Below are 23,590 nucleotides of genomic sequence, written 5' to 3'. Positions count from 1 at the left end.
TATCTTGAGGCTGTGCCCCCTAGTCCTACTGTCTTTTTTGAGCGGGAAGAGTCTCTCCACCTCTATCCTATCCATCCCATTCATCATCTTATACGTCTCAATGAGATCTCCCCTCATTCTTCTAAACTCTAACGAGTACAAGCCTAGTTTATTCAGCCTCTCCTCATAGCTCAACCCCCTCAACTCCGGTATCAGCCTAGTAAACCTCCTCTGCACTCCCTCCAAGGCCAAAATATCCTTGCGTAAGTGCGGCGCCCAAAACTGCACACAGTACTCCAGCTGCGGTCTCACCAGTGCCCTATACAGCTGCAGCAAGACCTCCCTACTTTTATATTCAATCCCCCTCGCTATGAAGGCCAGCATCCCATTCGCCTTCCTGACCACCTGCTGCACCTGCAAGCTGGGTTTTTGCGACTCATGCACAAGGACCCCGAGGTCCCTCTGCACCGTCGCCTGCTGCAGTTTTTCGCCACGTAAGTAATAGGTCAGGGGGCACAGGGTCAGGGGGCGTAGGGCGATGACGGGTCAGGGGGCGCAGGGCGATGACGGGTCAGGGGGCGCAAGGGGTAACGTGGGAGCTGTAATAGCAATTAGGGACAGGTTTTGGATGACCTGTTTTTTTTTTGAAGGGAGTGTTGAAACAGTTGAGGCTTGAGGTAGTGAAGGTGTGAGTGAGAGTTTGAGGAGCTGAGACAGGGTCAAGGCAGGGAGATGGAGCTGGGTAGATATTGTCATGGAGCAGAGAGGAGGTCAGAGAGACTGGTGAACTGGAGCAGGGTGTCCTGAGCTGGAATACCCACCTCACAAAGTCAACCTCAGCACCAGCTAACAGGGTGAAGCAGCTCACAGTCTGTCCTGTCTCTCACACCATCCAAATCTCAACAAAACATACAAACCACAAAGTTTCAGAGCACACGGAAACTCCTCTCTCACTCTTCATCCAGAAATCAGGAATGTTCTTCGTCCCACCGCGGGGGGGTTATTCCATCTTCACACCTTATTTAAAGTCCTTTTTTCAGAATAAGTCTGTGCCACCTGATAACAGAAGGTGTACTGATCCTGGGGGGGCAAAGAAAACAGAATAAACAACCCAGAAACTACAGCACCCAACCCCCCCCCCCAGAAACTACAGCACCCAACCCCCCCCCCCCAGAAACTACAGCCCCCAACTCCCCCCCCAGAAACTACAGCACCCAACCCCCCCCCAGAAACTACAGCACCCAACCCCCCCCCCAGAAACTACAGCACCCAACCCCCCCCCCAGGAACTACAGCACCCAACCCCCCCCCCCAGAAACTACAGCACCCAACCCCCCCCCCCAGAAACTACAGCACCCAACCCCCCCCCCCCCGGAAACTACAGCACCCAACCCCCCCCCAGAAACTACAGCACCCAACCCCCCCCCCCCCCGGAAACTACAGCACCCAACCCCCCCCCCAGAAACTACAGCACCCAACCCCCCCCAGAAACTACAGCACCCAACCCCCCCCCCCCAGAAACTACAGCACCCAACCCCCCCCCCCAGAAACTACAGCACCCAACCCCCCCCCAGAAACTACAGCACCCAACTCCCCCCCAGAAACTACAGCACCCAACCCCCCCCCCCAGAAACTACAGCACCCAACCCCCCCCCAGAAACTACAGCACCCAACCCCCCCCCAGAAACTACAGCACCCAACCCCCCCCAGAAACTACAGCCCCCAACCCCCCCCCCCAGAAACTACAGCACCCCAACTCCCCCCCCCAGAAACTACAGCACCCAACCCCCCCCCCCAGAAACTACAGCACCCAACCCCCCCCCCAGAAACTACAGCACCCAACCCCCCCCCAGAAACTACAGCACCCAACCCCCCCCCAGAAACTACAGCACCCAACTCCCCCCCCAGAAACTACAGCACCCAACCCCCCCCCAGAAACTACAGCACCCAACCCCCCCCCAGAAACTACAGCCCCCAACCCCCCCCCCCCCAGAAACTACAGCACCCAACACCCCCCCCCCCAGAAACTACAGCACCCAACTCCCCCCCCCAGAAACTACAGCACCCAACCCCCCCCCAGAAACTACAGCACCCAACACCCCGCCCCCCAGAAACTACAGCACCCAACCCCCCCCCCAGAAACTACAGCACCCAACCCCCCCACCAGAAACTACAGCGCCCAACCCCCCCCCAGAAACTACAGCACCCAACACCCCCCCCCCCAGAAACTACAGCACCCAACCCCCCCACCAGAAACTACAGCGCCCAACCCCCCCCCCCAGAAACTACAGCACCCAACCCCCCCCCAGAAACTACAGCACCCAACACCCCGCCCCCCAGAAACTACAGCACCCAACCCCCCCCCCCCAGAAACTACAGCACCCAACCCCCCCCCCCCAGAAACTACAGCACCCAACCCCCCCCCAGAAACTACAGCACCCAACCCCCCCCCCCAGAAACTACAGCACCCAACCCCCCCCAGAAACTACAGCACCCAACCCCCCCCCAGAAACTACAGCACCCAACCCCCCCCCAGAAACTACAGCACCCAACTCCCCCCCCAGAAACTACAGCACCGACCTCTCCCCCCCGCCGAAACGCCAGTACCAGAGGTCAGTGTAATTGGTGGAAGGTCAGACTGTTTTTGGAGGTTTGAGGAATGCCGTACAGAGATATCCCATCACAGGGAAGGTGATTGGGTTTCACTGTCCATCTCTGAGGTTTGATTGTCCCACCAACTGTCCAGTACATGGACATCGCAGCGAAACTGGGTCTGTAGCAGGTGGTGAAGGAACCACCAAGAGGCATAAATATCCTTGATCCCATCCTTACCAATTTGCCGGCTGCAGGTGCATCTGTCCCTGACAATATCGGTAAGAGTGACCACTGCACAGTCCTTGTGGAGACAAAGTCCCACCTTCACATTGAGAATAACCTCCATCGTGTTGTGTGGCACTATCACCCATGCTAAATGGGACAGACTTCAAACTGATCCAGCAACTCAACACTGGCCATCCATGAGGCGCTGTGGGCCATCAACAGCAGCGGGACTGTACTCCAGCACAATCTGTAACCTCACGGCCCAGCACATCCCCTACTCAACCATTACTATCAAGCCAGGGGATCAACCCTGGTTCAATGGAGAGTGCAGGAGGGCATGTCAGGAGCAGCACCAGGCAGACCTAAACATGAGGTGTCAAACTGGTGAAGCTACTAAACAGGTCTATTTGTATCAAACAGCAAAAACAGCAAGTGATAGACAGAGCTAAATGATCCCACAACCAACGGATCAGATCTAAGCTCTGAAGTCCTTTCACATCCAGTTGGGAACAGTGGTGGGCAATTAACCAACTCACTGGGGGAGGAAGTTCCACAAAAATCCCCATCCTCAATTATGAAACCTTTGTACATTGAATATTACACTCAATATTTCTGTTTCTAGCTGAGAACAGTTAGGTTTAGCACTGGCCAGCTTACGTGAAGCAGAAGCTACTGGTTGCTCTCTTCCTGAAGGTTTAAGATGTGAAACTACTGCCCCTGCTCCATAAGGTGAAGCATCGCAAAGAAGCAGAACTGGTCACTTTGGATTCAAATGAACCAATACTTCAGACATCTGCAAAGTATCTTTGACATTCTCATATTCTTTCTCACATTCTATTGTCCTATTTCACACACAGTAAATTATACAATGGCTTCAATAATATAGAACATAGAACATTACAGCGCAGAACAGGCCCTTCGGCCCACGATGTTGCGCCGACCAATTAAAAAGCAATTAAAAATATAGCAAAGTTCGCAATGAATTTGCCGGAATAATTTACTAATCTTTGAAAGGATTTATATTGTGTCACATTCATCAGACGCGATGCTTCTAAAGTAACATCCATCTTTTTAAGTGCTTAATGTCAGCTTTTACTCTCAATAATGTGACCCAAACACTGGAGTGGTGTCTGTTTGGAAACAATACACTTTCCTTTCTCGATACACAGACCATGTGCTTGTTGTTACTAATTTATTCTGCTGCTCCTATCCACTGGACCCATTCGAATATCATCCAGGGAATATTGAAATCATTACAGCCCTGTTGTACAATCAGGCCATTCTGATTGGCCTATTGGAATATGAACTCCCCGATTAAGGCGTCAATGGATGGGCCAATCAGAGAGATCTTTCCTTGGATTTAACCAGGACTGTCAGTTCCTCTGGCACTCCTGAGGGTAGACTGCTGACTGCGAGTACTCAGTGTACTGCTGTTGGAATTGTAAATAAAGAGATTTTGGTGAAGGGATATCTGCCTCTGGAGGTTTAGTACAAGGGCGACTGCTTAAAATCTGACCCATCATTATTTGGAATAGAGCTGGTGTGGATGTTATTCCGAAAGGCAATCTTTTATAATGAAAAAGACCTTTATGAGTAATGATGGTTAGCAATGGCTGAGATTGAATGACTATATTCATCTAAATTGCTCGTGAAAAATTAATCTTGCTGAATTTCTGTAACCCAGCAAACAAATCCTCAATTAAAGGAAGTGGATACTGATCGGAACACAACAGTGGATTTATGGCTGTTTTAAAATCACCACAAATACAAACAGAACCATCTGGCTTCACAACAGGTACGATGGGAGGAACCCAGCCACAGCTTCAGAATAATGGGCAAAATGGTTAACAGTGATTGGGGAAAATATTTTTTCACCCAGTGGGTGATTGGAGTCTGGAATGAGCTGAGAGGGTGGTGGAGGCAGGTTCGATTGAGGTATTCAAAGGGAAATTGGATTGTTATCTGAAAAGAGAGAATGTGTAACGGTTACAGGGATAATGGAGGAGAATGGGATTGGACAGAACGTTCTCTCAGAGAGCTGTGTTTGTGACCTGGAACCAGTGACCCACTCATTCTCAGTGAGTGATCAACTCACTGCCACGTTGGTGATCAGGAATCAGTAATCCACCGGAATCAGTGATGGGTGATCCACTTACCAGGGTGCTGAGGGTTTGGGGCCGGCTGCTCCGAATGGTTTTTGCTGCTTGGAACACATCGACCGATCCCTCCGATTGGATTTGCTGACAGATGAAACTGGCAGCACAGAGGAGTCCACAGCGACTGGCTCCATCCCTATTGGGAATCCACCAATCAGACAGCATGTTCACTCGATCCTGCTGCTATCCTTGCTGCGTTCTCCCATCCCTCACTCCCCTCTCAAAGCGACCCCAATCTCCCCCTCCTCCATGCCCCTGTCCCAACCTCCCCTTCTCATTTCTCTCCCAGAGAATTCCATAGGTTCACTACCCTCTCAGTGAAGAATTTGTCCTCATCCCAGTCCTAAAAAGATCTACTCTGTATCCTGAGACTATGTGCCCTGGGAGATGCCGGTGTTGGACTGGGGTAAACACAGTAAGAAGTCTCACAAACACCAGCTTAAAGTCCAACAGGTTTATTTGGCAGCAAACGCCACTAACTTTCAGGGCTTTGCCCCTTCGTCAGGTGAATACCAGTCAACACCGCGTGAGCACGGGGGCGGGGGGGGGGGGGGGGGAGCTCCAGTGTGAGCGCGGTGGGGGGGGGGGGAGCTCCAGTGTGAGCACGGTGGGGGGGAGGGGGGGGGGTCCAGTGTGAGCGCGGTGGGTGGTGGGGGGGAGCTCCAGCGTGAATGCGGTGTGGGGGTGGGGGAGGGGGCCAGCATGAGTGTGGGGTGTGGGGTGCTCATGCTGGAAACAGGCCCTTCGGCCCAACTTGTCCATGCTGCCCATTTTTTAAAAACCCCTAAGCTAAATTCCAATTGCCCGTGTTTGCCCCATATCCCTCTATACCCATTGTACCCGTGTAACTGTCCAAACGCTTTTTAAAAGATAAAATTGTACCCACCTCTACTACTGCCTCTGGCAGCTTGTTCCAGACACTCACCACCCTCTGTGTGAAAAAATTGCCCCTCTGGACACTTTTGTACCTCTCCCCTCTCACCTTAAACCTGTGCCCTCTAGTTTTAGACTCCCCTACCTTTGGGAAAAGATATTGACTATCTCGCTGTGTGGCCTTACCAATGTCTTATACAACTTCAACAAGACGTCCCAACTCCTGTATTCAATGTTCTGATCAATGAAACCAAGCATGCTGAATGCCTTCTTCACCACTCTGTCCACCTGTGACTCCACTTTCCAGGAGCTATGAACCTGTACCCCGAGATCTCTTTGTTCTGTAACTCGCCCCAATGCCCTACTATTAACTGAGTAAGTCCTACCCTGGTTCAATCTACCAAAATGCATCACCTCACATTTGTCTAAATTAAACTCCATCTGCCATTCGTCAGCCCACTGGCCCAATTGATCAAGATCCTGTTGCAATTGGAGATAACTTTCTTCACTGTCCACTATGCCACCAATCTTGGTGTCATCTGCAAACTTACTAACCATGCCTCCTATATTCACATCCAAATCATTAATATAAATGATAAATAACAGTGGACCCAGCACTGATCCCTGAGGCACACCGCTGGTCACAGGCCTCCAGTTTGAAAAACAACTCTCTACAACCAACCCTCTGGCTTCTGTCAAGAAGCCAGTTTTCTATCCATTTAGATACCTCACCCTGGATCCCGTGAGATTTAACCTGATGCAACAACCTACCATGTGGTACCTTTGTCAAAGGCCTTGCTAAAGTCCATGTAGACAACATCAACTGCACTGCCCTCATCTACCTTCTTGGTTACCCCTTCAAAAAACTCAATCAAATTTGTGAGACGTGATTTTCCACTCACAAAGCCATGCTGACTGTCCCTAATCAGTCCTTGTGTCTCTAAATGCCTGTAGATCTGATATGAGTAGGTGAGCAGGGGGGTGGGGGTTGTGAGTGTGAGTGTGCGTATGTGTGTGAGTGTGAGCAGGTGTGTGAGAGTGTGAGCGGGGACGGGAGTGTGAGTGTGAGCGGGGGCGGGAGTGTGAGTGTGAGCGGGGGCGGGAGTGTGAGTGTGAGCGGGGGCGGGAGTGTGAGTGTGAGCGGGGGCGGGAGTGTGAGTGTGAGCAGGGGGTGTGTGAGCGGGTGTGTGGGTGAGTGTGAGCGGGGTGTGTATGTGTGAGTGTGAGTGGGGGTGTGAGTGTGAGCAGGTGTGTGTGACAGTGTGAGCGGGTGTGAGTGTGAGCAGGTGTGAGTGTGAGCGGGGGTGTGTGTGAGTGTGAGCGGGGGTGTGTGTGAGTGTGAGTGGGGGTTGTGAGTGTGAGTGCGCGGGGGTGTGAGTGTGAGCAGGGGGTGCGTGTGACTGTGAGCGGGGGGTGTGTGTGTGAGAGCGGGTGTGTGAGAGCGTGAGCGGGCGTGTGTGTGATTGTGAGCAGGTGTGTGTGTGAGTGTGAGCGGGGGTTGTGAATGTGAGTGCACGGGGGGTGTGAGTGTGAGCGGGGGTGTGTGTGAGTGTGAGCGGGGGCTGTGTGAGTGTGAGCGGGGGTGTGTGAGTGTGAGCAGGGGGTGTGAGTGTGAGCGGGGGGGTGTGAGTGTGAGCGGGGGGGTGTGAGTGTGAGCAGGGGAGGTGTGAGTGTGAGCGGGGGGTGGGTTGTGAGTGTGAGCGGGGGTGTGTGAGTGTGAGCGGGGGGTGGGTGTGAGGTGTGAAGTGGGTGTGTGTGTGAGTGTGAGCGGGGGCTGTGTGAGTGTGAGCGGGGGTGGGTGTGAGTGTGAGCGGGGGTTGTGAGTGTGAGTGCCGGGGTGTGTGAGTGTGAGCGGGGAGTGGGTGTGAGTGTGAGCGGGGGTGTGTGTGAGTGTGAGCGGGGGGTGGGTGTGAGTGTGAGCGGGTGTGTGTGTGTGTGTGAGCGGGGGATGTGAGTGTGAGCAGGGGTTGTGAGTGTGAGCAGGGGGGTGTGTGAGTGTGAGCGGGGGGTGGGTGTGACTGTGAGCGGGGGTGTGTGAGTGTGAGCGGGGGGTGGGTGTGAGTGTGAGCGGGGGTGTGTGAGTGTGAGCGGGGTGTGTGAGTGTGAGCGGGGGTGTGTGTAAGTGTGAGCGGGGGGTGGGTGTGAGTGTGAGCGGGCGTGTGTGAGTGTGAGCGGGGGGTGGGTGTGAGTGTGAGCGGGGGGTGGGTGTGAGTGTGTGTGTGTGTGAGTGTGAGCGGGGGCTGTGTGTGAGTGTGAGCGGGGGGTGGGTGTGAGTGTGAGCGGGGGGTGGGTGTGAGTGTGAGCGGGGGGTGGGTGTGAGTGTGAGCGGGGGGTGTGTGAGTGTGAGCGGGGGGTGTGTGTGAGTGTGAGCGGGGGGTGGGTGTGAGTGTGAGCGGGGGTGTGTGAGTGTGAGCGGGGGTGGGTGTGAGTGTGAGTGGGTGTGTGTGTGAGTGTGAGCGGGGGCTGTGTGTGAGTGTGAGCGGGGGGTGTGGGAGTGTGAGCGGGGGGTGTGGGAGTGTGAGCGGGGTGTGTGTGAGTGTGAGCGGGGGATGTGTGAGTGTGAGCGGGGGATGTGTGAGTGTGAGCGGGGTGTGTGAGTGTGAGCGGGGGGTGGGTGTGAGTGTGAGCGGGGGGTGTGTGAGTGTGGAGCGGGGGGTGTGTGAGTGTGAGCGGGGGTTGTGAGTGTGAGTGCGCGGGGTGTGTGAGTGTGAGCGGGGAGTGGGTGTGAGTGTGAGCGGGGGTGTGTGTGAGTGTGAACGGGGGGTGGGTGTGAGTGTGAGCGGGTGTGTGTGTGTGTGTGAGCGGGGGGATGTGAGTGTGAGCAGGGGTTGTGAGTGTGAGCGGGGGTGTGTGTGAGTGTGAGCGGGGGGTGGGTGTGAGTGTGAGCGGGGGTGTGTGAGTGTGAGCGGGGGTGTGTGAGTGTGAGCGGGGGGTGGGTGTGAGTGTGAGCGGGGGTGTGTGAGTGTGAGCGGGGGTGTGTGAGTGTGAGCGGGGGTGTGTGTAAGTGTGAGCGGGGGTGGGTGTGAGTGTGAGCGGGCGTGTGTGAGTGTGAGCGGGGGGTGGGTGTGAGTGTGAGCGGGGGGTGGGTGTGAGTGGGTGTGTGTGTAGTGTGAGCGGGGGCTGTGTGTGAGTGTGAGCGGGGGGTGGGTGTGAGTGTGAGCGGGGGGTGGGTGTGAGTGTGAGCGGGGGGTGGGTGTGAGTGTGAGCGGGGGTGTGTGAGTGTGAGCGGGGGGTGTGTGTGAGTGTGAGCGGGGGGTGGGTGTGAGTGTGAGCGGGGGTGTGTGAGTGTGAGCGGGGGTGGGTGTGAGTGTGAGTGGGTGTGTGTGTGAGTGTGAGCGGGGGCTGTGTGTGAGTGTGAGCGGGCGTGTGTGAGTGTGAGCGGGGGGTGTAGGAGTGTGAGCGGGTGTGTGTGAGTGTGAGCGGGGGATGTGTGAGTGTGAGCGGGGGATGTGTGAGTGTGAGCGGGGTGTGTGAGTGTGAGCGGGGGGTGGGTGTGAGTGTGAGCGGGGGGTGTGTGAGTGTGAGCGGGGGTGGGTGTGAGTGTGAGCGGGGGTTGTGAGTGTGAGTGCGCGGGTGTGTGAGTGTGAGCGGGGAGTGGGTGTGAGTGTGAGCGGGGGTGTGTGTGAGTGTGAGCGGGGGATGTGTGAGTGTGAGCGGGGGATGTGTGAGTGTGAGTGGGGGTGGGTGTGAGTGTGAGCGGGGGTTGTGAGTGTGAGTGCGCGGGGTGTGTGAGTGTGAGCGGGGAGTGGGTGTGAGTGTGAGCGGGGGTGTGTGTGAGTGTGAGCGGGGGGTGGGTGTGAGTGTGAGCGGGGGTGTGTGAGTGTGAGCGGGGGGTGGGTGTGAGTGTGAGCGGGTGTGTGTGTGTGTGTGAGCGGGGGATGTGAGTGTGAGCAGGGTTGTGAGTGTGAGCGGGGGGGTGTGTGAGTGTGAGCGGGGGGTGGGTGTGAGTGTGAGCGGGGGTGTGTGAGTGTGAGCGGGGGGTGGGTGTGAGTGTGAGCGGGGGTGTGTGAGTGTGAGTGGGGGGTGGGTGTGAGTGTGAGCGGGGGGTGGGTGTGAGTGGGTGTGTGTGTGAGTGTGAGCGGGGGCTGTGTGTGAGTGTGAGCGGGGGGTGGGTGTGAGTGTGAGCGGGGGGTGGGTGTGAGTGTGAGCGGGGGTGTGTGAGTGTGAGCGGGGGTGGGTGTGAGTGTGAGCGGGGGTTGTGAGTGTGAGTGCGCGGGGTGTGTGAGTGTGAGCGGGGAGTGGTTGTGAGTGTGAGCGGGGGTGTGTGTGAGTGTGAGCGGGGGATGTGTGAGTGTGAGCGGGGGATGTGTGAGTGTGAGTGGGGGTGGGTGTGAGTGTGAGCGGGGGTTGTGAGTGTGAGTGCGCGGGGTGTGTGAGTGTGAGCGGGGAGTGGGTGTGAGTGTGAGCGGGGGGTGGGTGTGAGTGTGAGCGGGGGTGGGTGTGAGTGTGAGCGGGGGTGTGTGAGTGTGAGCGGGGGTGGGTGTGAGTGTGAGCGGGGGTTGTGAGTGTGAGTGCGCGGGGTGTGTGAGTGTGAGCGGGGAGTGGGTGTGAGTGGTGAGCGGGGGTGTGTGTGAGTGTGAGCGGGGGATGTGTGAGTGTGAGCGGGGGATGTGTGAGTGTGAGTGGGGGTGGGTGTGAGTGTGAGCGGGGGTTGTGAGTGTGAGTGCGTGGGGTGTGTGTGTGAGCGGGGAGTGGGTGTGTGAGTGTGAGCGGGGGTGTGTGTGAGTGTGAGCGGGGGGTGGGTGTGAGTGTGAGCGGGTGTGTGTGTGTGTGTGAGCGGGGGGATGTGAGTGTGAGGGGGTTGTGAGTGTGAGCGGGGGGGTGTGTGAGTGTGAGCGGGGGGTGGGTGTGAGTGTGAGCGGGGGTGTGTGAGTGTGAGCGGGGGGTGGGTGTGAGTGTGAGCGGGGGTGTGTGAGTGTGAGCGGGGGGTGGGTGTGAGTGTGAGCGGGGGCTGTGTGTGAGTGTGAGCGGGGGGTGGGTGTGAGTGTGAGCGGGGGGTGGGTGTGAGTGTGAGCGGGGGGTGGGGTGTGAGTGTGAGCGGGGGGTGGGTGTGAGTGTGAGCGGGGGTGTGTGAGTGTGAGCGGGGGGTGGGTGTGAGTGTGAGTGGGTGTGTGTGTGAGTGTGAGCGGGGGCTGTGTGTGAGTGTGAGCGGGCGTGTGTGAGTGTGAGTGGGGGCTGTGTGTGAGTGTGAGCGGGGGTTGTGAGTGTGAGCGGGGGGTGGGTGTGAGTGTGAGCGGGCGTGTGTGAGTGTGAGCGGGCGTGTGTGAGTGTGAGCGGGGGTGTGTGTGTGAGTGTGAGCGGGGGCTGTGTGAGTGTGAGCGGGTGTGTGTGAGTGTGAGCGGGGGGTGGGTGTGAGTGTGAGCGGGGGGTGGGTGTGAGTGTGAGCGGGGGGTGGGTGTGAGTGTGAGCGGGCGTGTGTGAGTGTGAGCGGGGGGTGGGTGTGAGTGTGAGCGGGGGGGTGGGTGTGAGTGTGAGTGGGTGTGTGTGTGAGTGTGAGCGGGGGCTGTGTGTGAGTGTGAGCGGGGGCTGTGTGTTAGTGTGAGCGGGGGGTGGGTGTGAGTGTGAGCGGGGGTGTGTGTGTGTGTGTGTGAGCGGGGGGATGTGAGTGTGAGCAGGGGTTGTGAGTGTGAGCGGGTGTGTGTGAGTGTGAGCGGGGGGTAGGTGTGAGTGTGAGCGGGTGTGTGTGAGTGTGAGCGGGGTTGTGAGTGTGAGCGGGGGTTGTGAGTGTGAGCGGGGGTGTGTGTGAGTGTGAGCGGGGGTGTGTGTGAGTGGGCGGTGTGTGAGTGTGAGCGGGTGTGTGTGTGTGAGTGTGAGCGGGGGTGGGTGTGAGTGTGTGAGCGGGCGTGTGTGAGTGTGAGCGGGCGTGTGTGAGTGTGAGCGGGTGTGTGTGAGTGTGAGCGGGCGTGTGTGAGTGTGAGCGGGGGGTGGGTGTGAGTGTGAGCCGGGTGTGTGTGAGTGTGAGCGGGTGTGTGTGAGTGTGAGCGGGTGTGTGTGAGTGTGAGCGGAGGGTGTATTCTCTCACCAGCACGTGACGAGAACGGGTTTATTTCCTCTCTCTCGCTGCCACAATTCCAGTTTTTCCAGGACGTTGATGATGGATTTGGGTGATTTAGGAAGGGGTTCGCCCATTGGCCAGTTGTCCATCTGAAGCAGCTGGATTTCCCGGGCAGCGTTCTGGAACAGAATATTTCACCAGAAAAGACTGAGTCACGGGAGGCTGGAGGTCACTGCACCCTCACTACCATCATCACTCAGTGTAACTACTCCCCACATCACAGCACAGCCCACAGGCACAAACTCCATTCATCCAGAATTAACAAGACAGAGATTCCCAACCCACCAGGATAGGGAATGACAGAGATTCCCAACACACCAGGATAGGGAATAACGCAGATTCCCAACCTACCGGGATAGGGAATAATGCAGATTCCCAACCCACTGGAATAGGGAATGACGCAGATTCCCAATCCACCGGAATAGGGAATAATGCAGATTCCCAACCCACCAGGATAGGGAATGACAGAGATTCCCAACGTACCGGGATAGAGAATAACGCAGATTCCCAATCCACCGGAATAAGGAATGACGCAGATTCCCAATCCACCAGGATAGGGAATAACGCAGATTCCCAATCCACCGGGATATAACGCAGATTCCCAACGCACCGGGATAGGGAGTGACGCAGATTCCCAACCCACCGGGATAGGGAATAACACAGATTCCCAACGCACCGGGATAGGGAATAACGCAGATTCCCAATGCACCAGGATAGGAAATAACGCAGATTCCCAACGCACCGGGATAGGGAATAACGCAGATTCCCAACGCACCGGGATAGGGAATAACACAGATTCCCAATCCACCAGGATAGGGAATAACGCAGATTCCCAATCCGCCTGGATAGGAAATAACGCAGATTCCCAATGCACCGGGATAGGGAATAAGGCAGATTCCCAACGCACCAGGACAGGGAATAACACAGATTCCCAACACACCAGGATAGGGAGTGACACAGATTCCCAGCGTACCGGGATAGGGAATAACGCAGATTCCTAATCCACCGTGATAGGGAATAACACAGATTCCAAATCCACTGGGATAGGGAGTGACGCAGATTCCCAATCCACCGAGATAGGGAATAACGCAGATTCCATATCCACCGGGATAGAGAATAACGCAGATACCCAATCCACCGGGATAGGGAATAATGCAGATTCCCAACCCACCGGGATAGGGAATAATGCAGATTCCCAACCTACCGGGATAGGGAATGATGCAGGTTCCCAATCCACTGGGATAGGGAATAACGTAGGATCCCAATCCACCGGGATAGGGAATAACGTAGATTCCCAACGCACCGGGATAGGGAATAACGCAGATTCCCAATCCGACAGGATAGGGAATAACGCAGATTCCCAACGCACCAGGATAGGGAATAACGCAGATGCACAACCCACCGGGATAGGGAATAACACAGATTCCCAATGCACCGGGATAGGGAGTGACGCAGATTCCCAATCCACCGGGATAGGGAATAACGCAGATTCCCAATCCACCGGGATAGGGAATAACGCAGATTCCCAACGCACTGGGATAGGGAATAACGCAGGTTCCCAACGCACCGGGATAGGGAATAACGCAGATTCCCAATCCACCGAGATAGGGAATAATGCAGATTCCCAATCCAATGGGATAGGGAATAACACAGATTCCCAATCCGCCAGGATAGGGGATAACACAGATTCCTAACGCACCAGGATATGGAATAATGCAGATTCCCAACGCACCGGGATAGGGAATAATGCAGATTCCCAACGCACCGGGTTAGGGAATAACATAGATTCCCAATGCACCGGGATAGGGAATAACGCAGATTCCCAACACACCAGGATAGGGAATAACGCAGATTCCCCAATCCACCGGGATATGGAATAACGCAGATTCCAACACACCAGGATAGGTAATAACGCAGATTCCCAACACACCAGGATAGGTAATAACGCAGGTTCCCAACGCACCGGGATAGGGAATAATGCAGGTTCCCAACGCACCGGGATAGGGAATAACACAGATTCCCAATCCGCCAGGATAGGAATAACGCAGATTCCTAATGCACCAGGATATGGAATAATGCAGATTCCCAACGCACCGGGATAGGGAATAATGCAGATTCCCAATGCACCGGGATAGGGAATAACACAGATTCCCAATGCACCGGGATAGGGAATAACGCAGATTCCCAACGCACCGGGATAGGGAATAACGCAGATTCCCAATGCACCAGGATAGGGAATAATGCAGATTCCCAATCCGCCAGGATAGGGAATAATGCAGATTCCCAACCCACCGGGATAGGGAATAACGCAGATCCCAATGCACCGGGATAGGGAATAACGCAGATTCCCAATGCACCGGGATAGGGAATAACGCAGATTCCCAATGCACCGGGATAGGGAATAACGCAGATTCCCAACACACCAGGATAGGTAATAACGCAGATTCCCAACGCACCGGGATAGGGAATAACACAGATTCCCAATCCAACGGATAGGGAATAACGCAGATTCCCAACACACCAGGATAGGTAATAACGCAGATTCCCAACGCACCGGGATAGGGAATAACACAGATTCCCAATCCAACGGGATAGGGAATAACGCAGATACCCAACACACCAGGATAGGTAATAACGCAGATTCCCAACGCACCGGGATAGGGGAATAACACAGATTCCCAATCCAACGGGATAGGAATAACGCAGATTCCCAACACACCAGGATAGGTAATAACGCAGATTCCCAACGCACCGGGATAGGGAATAACGCAGATTCCCAATGTACCAGGATAGGGAATAACGCAGATTCCCAACCCACTGGGATAGGAAATAACGCAGATTCCCAATCCGCCAGGATAGGGAATAACGCAGATTCCCAACACACCGGGATAGGGAATAACGCAGATTCCCAATGCACCAGGATAGGGAATAACGCAGATTCCCAACGCATCGGGATAGGGAATAACGCAGATTCCCAATCCACCGGGATAGGGAATGACGCAGATTCCCAACACACCGGGGTAGGGAATGACGCAGATTGCTGGAGGTGTGCCCATGTGCTGGGTTCCCAATCAGCGGGAATATTCTGTCCGTATCCCTTCGCAATCCTGTCTGCTCAAAGAGATCGTCTCTCATTCTGCATTCCACAGAATATGGAGTCAGGCTCTTGGTTTATCCAGCCTGCCTCACGGGGACACCCCCCTCACACCCCCACCCCCCCCACCCCGTCCCTCCCCCCTCCCCCACCCCGAATCCTCCCAGCCTGCCTCACGGGGACCCCCCCCTCACACCCCCACCCCCTCCCCCTCCCCCACCCCGAATCCACCCAGCCTGCCTCACGGGGGACCCCCCCCTCACACCCCCACCCCCCAACCCCCTCCCTCCCCCACCCCGAATCCACCCAGCCTGCCTCACGGGGACCCCCCCTCACACCCCCTCCCCCACCCCGATCCTCCCAGCCTGCCTCACGGGGACCCCCCCCCTCACACCCCCTCCCCCTCCCCCACCCCGATCCTCCCAGCCTGCTGTCACAGGGGAACCCCCCCCGCCCCCGTGTCTGGTCTCTCCCAGGCGGGGGTTGACCTGGCTCTGAGCTTCCCCTCTGCCCAGCTGTCCAGGCAGTTCCTCACCTGTTTGTGTTTTTGGATATTTAGACATCGCACCGTGATTCCGGATTCTAATCTCTCGGAGATTAGCTTCACCTGGAATGGGCCATAGTGGCTGGAACCATCCTGAGGCCAGAATGCTGTGTATGTCTGGAATTACAGGATAAGAAAATGATTACATTATAAAAGGAGGCCATTCAGCCCATCTTGTGTGTACTATATTCACCCATTACCATTTCATACCATCTCCCCTCTAACCTGGCACATTTTCTCTTATAGAGTCACAGAGTCAGAGAGGTTTACAGCACGGAAACAGGCCCTTCGGCCCAACTTGTCCATGCTGCCTTTTTTCTTTAAACCACTAAGCTAATCCCAATTGCCCACATTTGGCCCATATCCCTCTATACCCATCGTACCCGTGTAACTGTACAAACGCTTTTTAATGGATAAAATTGTACCCGCCTCTACTACTACCTCTGACAGCTTGTTCCAGACACTCACCACCCTCTGTGTGAAAAAATTGCCCCTCTGGACACTTTTGTATCTCTCCCCTCTCACCTTAAACCTCTGCCCTCTAGTTTTACACTCCCCTACCTTTGGGAAAAGATATTGACTATCTAGCTGATCTGTGCCCCTCATTATTTTATAGACCTCTATAAGATCACCCCTCAGCCTCCTACGCTCCAGAGAAAAAAAGTCCCAGTCTATCCAGCCTCTCCTTATAACTCAATCCATCAAGTCCCGGTAGCATCCTAGTAAATCTTTTCTGCACTCTTTCTAGTTTAATACTATCCTTTCTATAATAGGGTGACCAGAATTGTACACAGTATTCCAAGTGTGGCTTTACCAATGTCCTGTATAACTTCAACAAGACGTCCCAACTCCTGTATTCAATGTTCTGATCGATGAAACCAAGCATGCCGAATGCCTTCTTCACCACTCTGTCCACCTGTGACTCCACTTTCAAGGAGCTATGAACCTGTACCCCTAGATCTCTTTGTTCTGTAACTCTCCCTAATGCCCTACCATTAACTGAGTAAGTCCTGCCCTGGTTCAATCGACCAAAATGCATCACCTCACATTTATCTAAATTAAACTCCATCTGCCATTCATCAGCCCACTGGCCCAATTGATCAAGATCCTGTTGCAATTGGAGATAACTTTCTTCACTGTCCACTATGCCACCAATCTTGGTGTCATCTGCAAACTTACTAACCATGCCTCCTATATTCTCATCCAAATCATTAATATAAATGACAAATAACAGTGGACCCAGCACTGATCCCTGAGGCACACCGCTGGTCACAGGCCTCCAGTTTGAAAAACAACTCTCTACAACCAACCCTCTGGCTTCTGTCAAGAAGCCAATTTTGTATCCATTTAGATACCTCACCCTGGATCCCGTGAGATTTAACCTTATGCAACAACCTACCATGCGGTACCTTGTCAAAGGCCTTGCTAAAGTCCATGTAGACAACATCAACTGCACTGCCCTCATCTACCTTCTTGGCCACCCCTTCAAAAAACATTGATTTTACCTCTGTGAACCACACTCTCAGACAGTGCATTCCAGATCCTAACCACTCGCTGTATGAATCTGTCTCCACCACACTCTCAGACAGTACATTCCAGACCCTAACCACTCGCTGTGTGAATCTGTCTCCACCACACTCTCAGACAGTACATTCCAGACCCTAACCACTCGCTGTGTGAATCTGTCTCCACCACACTCTCAGACAGTACATTCCAGACCCTAACCACTCGCTGTGTGAATCTGTCTCCACCACACTCTCAGACAGTACATTCCAGACCCTAACCACTCACTGTGTCAATCTGTCTCCACCACACTCTCAGACAGTACATTTTAGTAACTGCTCTCTCCATCTGTCCTGCCACCTTAGAACATAGAACATTACAGCACAAACAGGCCCTTCGGCCCATAAGTTGCACCGATCACATCGATACCGACCAAGCCATAGAACTATCTGTAACTCCCAATCCCATTAGATCCCATGTACTCATCCAAAGTCTTTTAAAAGACCCCAGTGAGTTCGCCTCTACCACCACTGACGGCAGCCGATTCCACTCACTCACCACCCTCTGAGTGAAAAACTTACCCCTAACATCACTTCTGTACCTGCTTCCCAGCACCTTAAATCTGTGTCCTCTCGTAGCGACCATTTCAACCCTGGGGAAATAGCCTCTGAGAATCCACCCTATCTATTCCTCTCAACATTTTATAAACCTCTATCAGGTCGCCTCTCAACCTTCGTCTCTCCAGGGAGAAGAGTCCCAGCTCCTCAACCTATCTTCATAAGGCATGCCTCCCAGTCCAGGCAACATCCTTGTAAATCTCCTCTGTACCCCTTTCAATAGCTTCCACATCCTTCCTGTAGTGAGGCGACCAGAACTGCGCACAATACTCCAAGTGGGGTCTGACAAGGGTCTTATAAAGTTGCAGCATTACCTCCCGACTCCTAAACTCAATCCCTCGATTAATGAAGGCCAGTACACCATACGCCTTCTTGACCACATCCTCCACCTGCGAGGCTGATTTAAGAGTCCTGTGGACCCGGACCCCAAGATCCTTCTGCTCTTCAACACTGCTAAGACTCCTGCCCTTGATATTGTACTCCTGCATCCCATTGGTCCTGCCAAAATGGACGACTACACAGTTATCCGCGTTGAAGTCCATCTGCCACTTCTCCGCCCAGTCTTGCATCCTATTTATGTCCTGCTGCAACTTCTGACATCCTTCCAGACCATCCACAACACCAGTGACCTTTGTGTCATCGGTGAACTTACTAACCCATCCCTCCACTTCCTCATCTAGGTCATTTATGAAAATGACAAACAGCAAGGGTCCTAGAACAGATCCCTGGGGCACTCCACTGGTGACTGACCTCCATGCCGAAAAAGACCCATCCACAACCACTCTCTGCCTTCTGCAGGCAAGCCAGTTCTGGATCCACAAGGCCAAAGGCCCTCGGATCCCATGCCCTCTCACCTTCTCAAAAAGTCTTGCATGGGGGACCTTATCAATCGCCTTGCTGAAGTCCATGTAAACCACATCCACGGCACTTCCTTCGTCAATGTGTTCAGTCACATTTTCAAAGAACTCAACTAGGCTCGTAAGGCACGACCTGCCCTTGACAAATCCATGCTGACTATTCCTGATCATTCTAAATTTCTCTAAATGCTCATAAATCTTGTCCCTCAGAATCCTCTCCATCAGCTTACCAACCACTGAGGTCAGACTCACCGGTCGGTAATTTCCCGGGCTATCTCTGTTCCCTTTCTTGAAAAAAGGAACCACATCCGCAATCCTCCAATCTTCCGGGAACTTCTCCCGTCTCCATCGACGATGCAAAGATCATCGCCAGAGGCTCTGCAGTCACTTCCCTCACCTCCCACAGTATCCTGGGGTACATCCCATCCGGTCCCGGTGACTTATCTATCTTGATAGAATTTTAAAAGTTCCAACATATCCTCTTCCTTAATATCCACATACTCAATCTTTTCAGTCTGCCGCAAACCTGTAGTACAACCTCCCAGATCACTTTCCACCGTGAATACCGAGGCAAAGTACTCATTACGCACCTCTGCCATTTCTTCCGGTTCCACACAGACTTTTCCCCCTTCACCTTTTATAGGTCCTATCCCTTCTCTTCTCATCCTTTTACTTTTCACATATTTGTAGAAGGCCTTGGGATTCTCCTTAATCTTACCCACCAAGGTCTTCTCATGACCCCTTCTGGCTCTCCTAATTTCCCTTTTAAGCTCCTTTCTACAATCCTTATACTCCTCAAGATCCTTAACATCTCCTAGTTCCCGAACCTTTTGTACACCTTCCCTTTCCTCCTGACTAGGTTCAACACAGCCTTCGTGCACCATGGTTCCCGCGACCTACCAAAACCCCCTTGTCTCATCGGAACGTTGTCGTGCAGAGCTCCAGATAAACATTCCTTGAATATCTGCCATCTTCCTTCAGTACTTTTCCCTAAGAACACCTCCTTCCAGTTTACGTGTCCAATTATCTGCCTGATGTCTTCGTATCTCCCCTTACTCCAGACAAACACCTTCCTAGCCTGCCTGATCCTATCTCTTTCAAATGCAATTGTGAAGGAGATAGAATTATGATCACCATTCCCAAGATGCTCTCCTACCGAGAGATCCCACACCTGTCCTGGTTCATTCGCCAGTACCAGGTCAAGTACAGCCTCTCCTCTCGTAGGCTTATCCACGTACTGTGTCAGGAAACCCTCCTGAACACACCTAACAAACTCCTCCCCATCCAAACCCCTTACCCTAGGGATATTCCAGTCGATGTTTGGGAAATTGAAGTCTCCCATCACGACAACTCTGTTATTACTACATCTCTCCAGGATCTGTTTCCCTATCTGCACCTCAACTTCCCTGTCACTATTGGGTGGCCTGTAGAAAACACCCAGCAAAGTTATCGACCCTTTGCGGTTCGTAACTTCCACCCACAGAGACTCTGTAGATAGTCCCTCCACGGCATCCTCCTTCTCTGCAGCCATGACACTGTCCCTGATCAACAGTGCCACTCCACCACCTCTTCTGCCACCCTTCCCTGTCCTTCCTGAAGCATCTGAATCCTGGCATCTGAAGTACCCAGTCCTGTCCCCTGAGACATCCAAGTCTCCAATGATCTGTGAGCAGATACTCTAACAGGGAGCCGGAGCAGGGGGAGTCGGAGCAGGGGGAGTCGGAGCAGGGGGAGTCGGAGCAGGGGGGAGTCGGAGCAGGGGGAGTCGGAGCAGGGGGAGTCGGAGCAGGGGGAGCCGGAGCAGGGGGAGCCGGAGCAGGGGGAGTCGGAGCAGGGGGAGTCGGAGGAGAGGGAGCCGGAGCAGGGGGAGTCGGAGCAGGGGGAGTCGGAGCAGGGGGAGCCGGAGCAGGGGGAGTCGGAGCAGGGGGAGTCGGAGGAGAGGGACTGGAGGGGGTAGGGGAGAGGGGGTGTGGGGGGGGTGGGGGTGTGAGGGGGTGGGGGGGGTGTGAGGGGGTGGGGGGGTGTGAGGGGGTGGTGGGGTGTGAGGGGGTGGGGGGGTGTGAGGGGGTGGGGGGGTGTGAGGGGGGGGGTGGGGGGTGTGAGGGGTGGTGGGGGGTGTGAGGGGGTTGGGGGGTGTGGGGGGGTGTGAGGGGGTTGGGGGGTGGGGGGGTGTGAGGGGGTTGGGGGTGGGGGGGATGTGAGGGTGTGAGGGGGTGGGGGGGTGTGAGGTGGTGGGGGTGGGGGGGCTGTTGGATTCATAGAACATAGAACATAGAACACTACAGCACAAACAGGCCCTTCGGCCCACGAGTTGCGCCGATCACATCAACACCTATCTATAACCCCCAATCCCATAAAACCCCATATACTCATCCAGAAGTCTTTTAAAAGACCCCAGCAAGTTCGCCTCCACCACCACTGACGGCAGCCGATTCCATTCACTCACCACCCTCTGAGTGAAAAACTTACCCCTAACATCACCTCTGTACTTTCCTCCCTGCACCTTAAATCTGTGTCCTCTCATAGCGACCATTTCAACCCGGGGAATAGCCTCTGAGAATCCACCCTATCTATTCCTCTCAACATTTTATAAACCTCTATCAGGTCGCCTCTCAACCTTCGTCTCTCCAGGGAGAAGAGTCCCAGCTCCCTCAACCTATCTTCATAAGGCATGCCTCCCAATCCAGGCAACATCCTTGTAAATCTCCTCTGTACCCTTTCAATAGCTTCTACGTCCTTCCTGTGGTGAGGCGACCAGAACTGCGCACAGTACTCTAAATGAGGCCTGACAAGGGTCTTATAAAGTCTCATGTTTGTCTATATTCCCGAAGTGACCCGTGTGTGTCCCCCCGTCTCTGTCCTCAGGACTGAGCTACTCTCCCCCGAGTGACCCCTGTCCGAGGTAGTGACCCACACGACCCTGGCACGAGCGGTGCCCGGGGCAGCGGTGGTGTGGGGCTGACGGTCAAATTCTCACCCTCACCTGGGTCAAGATCCTGCAGCCGGTTCATGGTCACCACGGATACACAGCTCAGGTCATAGGCCAATGCCCAGAAATCCACCAGTGTCACAGCCAGGGGTAACTGTGTCATTATAAACCCATCCTTCCTCAGGTACGACTGGGGGGGGGGGAATAAAGATATAAAACACAGAGTAAAACACACCGTAATACACTGGGGCATCCACACCCCCCCCCCCCCCCCCGGCCCCCACTCACCACCCCCCCCCGCACTGTAACACCCACCCCCCCCCCCCCCCGGCCCCCACTCACCACCCCCCCCCCGCACTGTAACACCCACTCACCCCCCCGCACTGTAACACCCACTCACCCCCCCCGCACTGTAACACCCACTCACCCCCCCGCACTGTGACACCCACTCACCCCCCCCCGCACTGTAACACCCACTCACCCCCCCCCGCACTGTAACACCCACTCACCCCCCCCGCACTGTAACACCCACTCACCCCCCCCGCACTGTGACACCCACTCACCCCCCCGCACTGTGACACCCACCACCCCCCCCGCACTGTAACACCCACTCACCCCCCCCGCACTGTGACACCCACTCACCCCCCCCCGCACTGTGACACCCACTCACCCCCCCCACACTGTGACACCCACTCACCCCCCCCCGCACTGTAACACCCACTCACCCCCCCCCGCACTGTGACACCCACTCACCCCCCCCGCACTGTAACACCCACTCACCCCCCCCGCACTGTGACACCCACTCACCCCCCCCCGCACTGTAACACCCACTCACCCCCCCCCGCACTGTAACACCCACTCACCCCCCCCCGCACTGTGACACCCACTCACCCCCCCACACTGTGACACCCACTCACCCCCCCCGCACTGTAACACCCACTCACCCCCCCCGCACTGTGACACCCACTCACCCCCCCCCGCACTGTAACACCCACTCATCCCCCCGCACTGTAACACCCACTCACCCCCCCCGCACTGTGACACCCACTCACCCCCCCCGCACTGTAACACCCACTCACCCCCCCCGCACTGTGACACCCACTCACCCCCCCCACACTGTGACACCCACTCACCCCCCCCGCACTGTGACACCCACTCACCCTCCCCACCACAATGTGACACCCACTCACTCCTGCACTGTGACACCCATCCCTCCCACACTGTAACACCCACTCACCCTCCCCGCACTGTGACACCTGCCCCCTCCCTCGCCTCCCCTGCCGCACTGGTGTCCCCCCCATCCAGCAGAGATGGCAGAGAGATGTCAATGAGATACATTCTGGGAGAGGTCAGGGGCATCACATCTACTGGATACAAAACTGGCCCAGTCATAGGAGACAGAGAGTAGCAGTGGAAGGGTGTGTTTCTGAATGGAGGGCTGTGACAAGTGGTGTTCCTCAGGGATCAGCGCTGGGACCTTTGCTGTTTGTAATATATATAAATGATTTGGAGGAAAATGTAACTGGATTGGTTAGGAAGTTTGCGGACGACACAAAGATTGGTGGATTTGTGGATAGTGATGAGGACCATCAGAGGATACAGCAGGATATAGATCAGTTGGAGACTTGGGCGGAGAGATGGCAGATGGAGTTTAATCCGGACAAATGTGAGGTAATGTATTTTGGAAGGTCTAATACAGATAGGAAATATATAGTAAATGGCAGAACCCTTAAGAGTATTGGATAGGCAGAGGGATCTGGGTGTACAGGTACACAGGTCACTGAAAGTGGCAATGCAGGTGGAGAAGATAGTCAAGAAGGCATACGGCATGCTTGCCTTCATCGGCCGGGGCACTGAGTTTAAAAATTGGCAAATCATGTTGCAGCTTTATAGAACCTTAGTGAGGCCACACTTGGAATATAGTGTTCAATTCTGGTCACCACACTACCAGAAGGATGTGGAGGCTTTGGAGGGGGTACAGAAAAGATTTACCAGGATGTTGCCTGGTATGGAGGACATTAGCAATGAGGAGAGGTTGGAGAAACTTGGTTTGTTCTCACTGGAGTGATGGAGGTTGAGGGGAGACCTGATAGAAGTTCTATAAAATTATGAGAGGCATGGACAGAGTGGATAGTCAGAAGCTTTTTCCCAGGGTGGAAGAGTC

General features: G+C 54.8%; 1 protein-coding gene across 1 annotated transcript in view; it reads right to left on the bottom strand.

Annotated features, from left to right (window-relative positions):
• Positions 1 to 505: 505 nt before the first annotated feature.
• The window catches only part of LOC145340295 (receptor-type tyrosine-protein phosphatase alpha-like), a gene marked incomplete at its 5' end in the record, with an annotated part of 34,039 nt that continues 10,954 nt past the window's right edge, over positions 506 to 23,590 (bottom strand). Inside the window, 5 exons of the mRNA XM_080184737.1 lie at positions 506 to 1,059; positions 4,955 to 5,090; positions 11,850 to 12,001; positions 15,512 to 15,637; positions 21,374 to 21,616. Of these exons, the coding sequence (XP_080040863.1) occupies positions 991 to 1,059; positions 4,955 to 5,090; positions 11,850 to 12,001; positions 15,512 to 15,637; positions 21,374 to 21,616 (726 nt within the window). The remainder of the gene's footprint in view (positions 1,060 to 4,954; positions 5,091 to 11,849; positions 12,002 to 15,511; positions 15,638 to 21,373; positions 21,617 to 23,590) is intronic.

The sequence above is a fragment of the Carcharhinus amblyrhynchos genome, unplaced genomic scaffold, assembly GCF_965287045.1.
Source record: "Carcharhinus amblyrhynchos unplaced genomic scaffold, sCarAmb.v2.hapA scaffold_907, whole genome shotgun sequence".
Taxonomy (NCBI): Eukaryota; Metazoa; Chordata; class Chondrichthyes; order Carcharhiniformes; family Carcharhinidae; genus Carcharhinus; species Carcharhinus amblyrhynchos.
The sequence above is the reverse complement of the archived record's forward strand: the minus strand, read 5'-3'. Positions and strand labels throughout refer to the sequence as shown.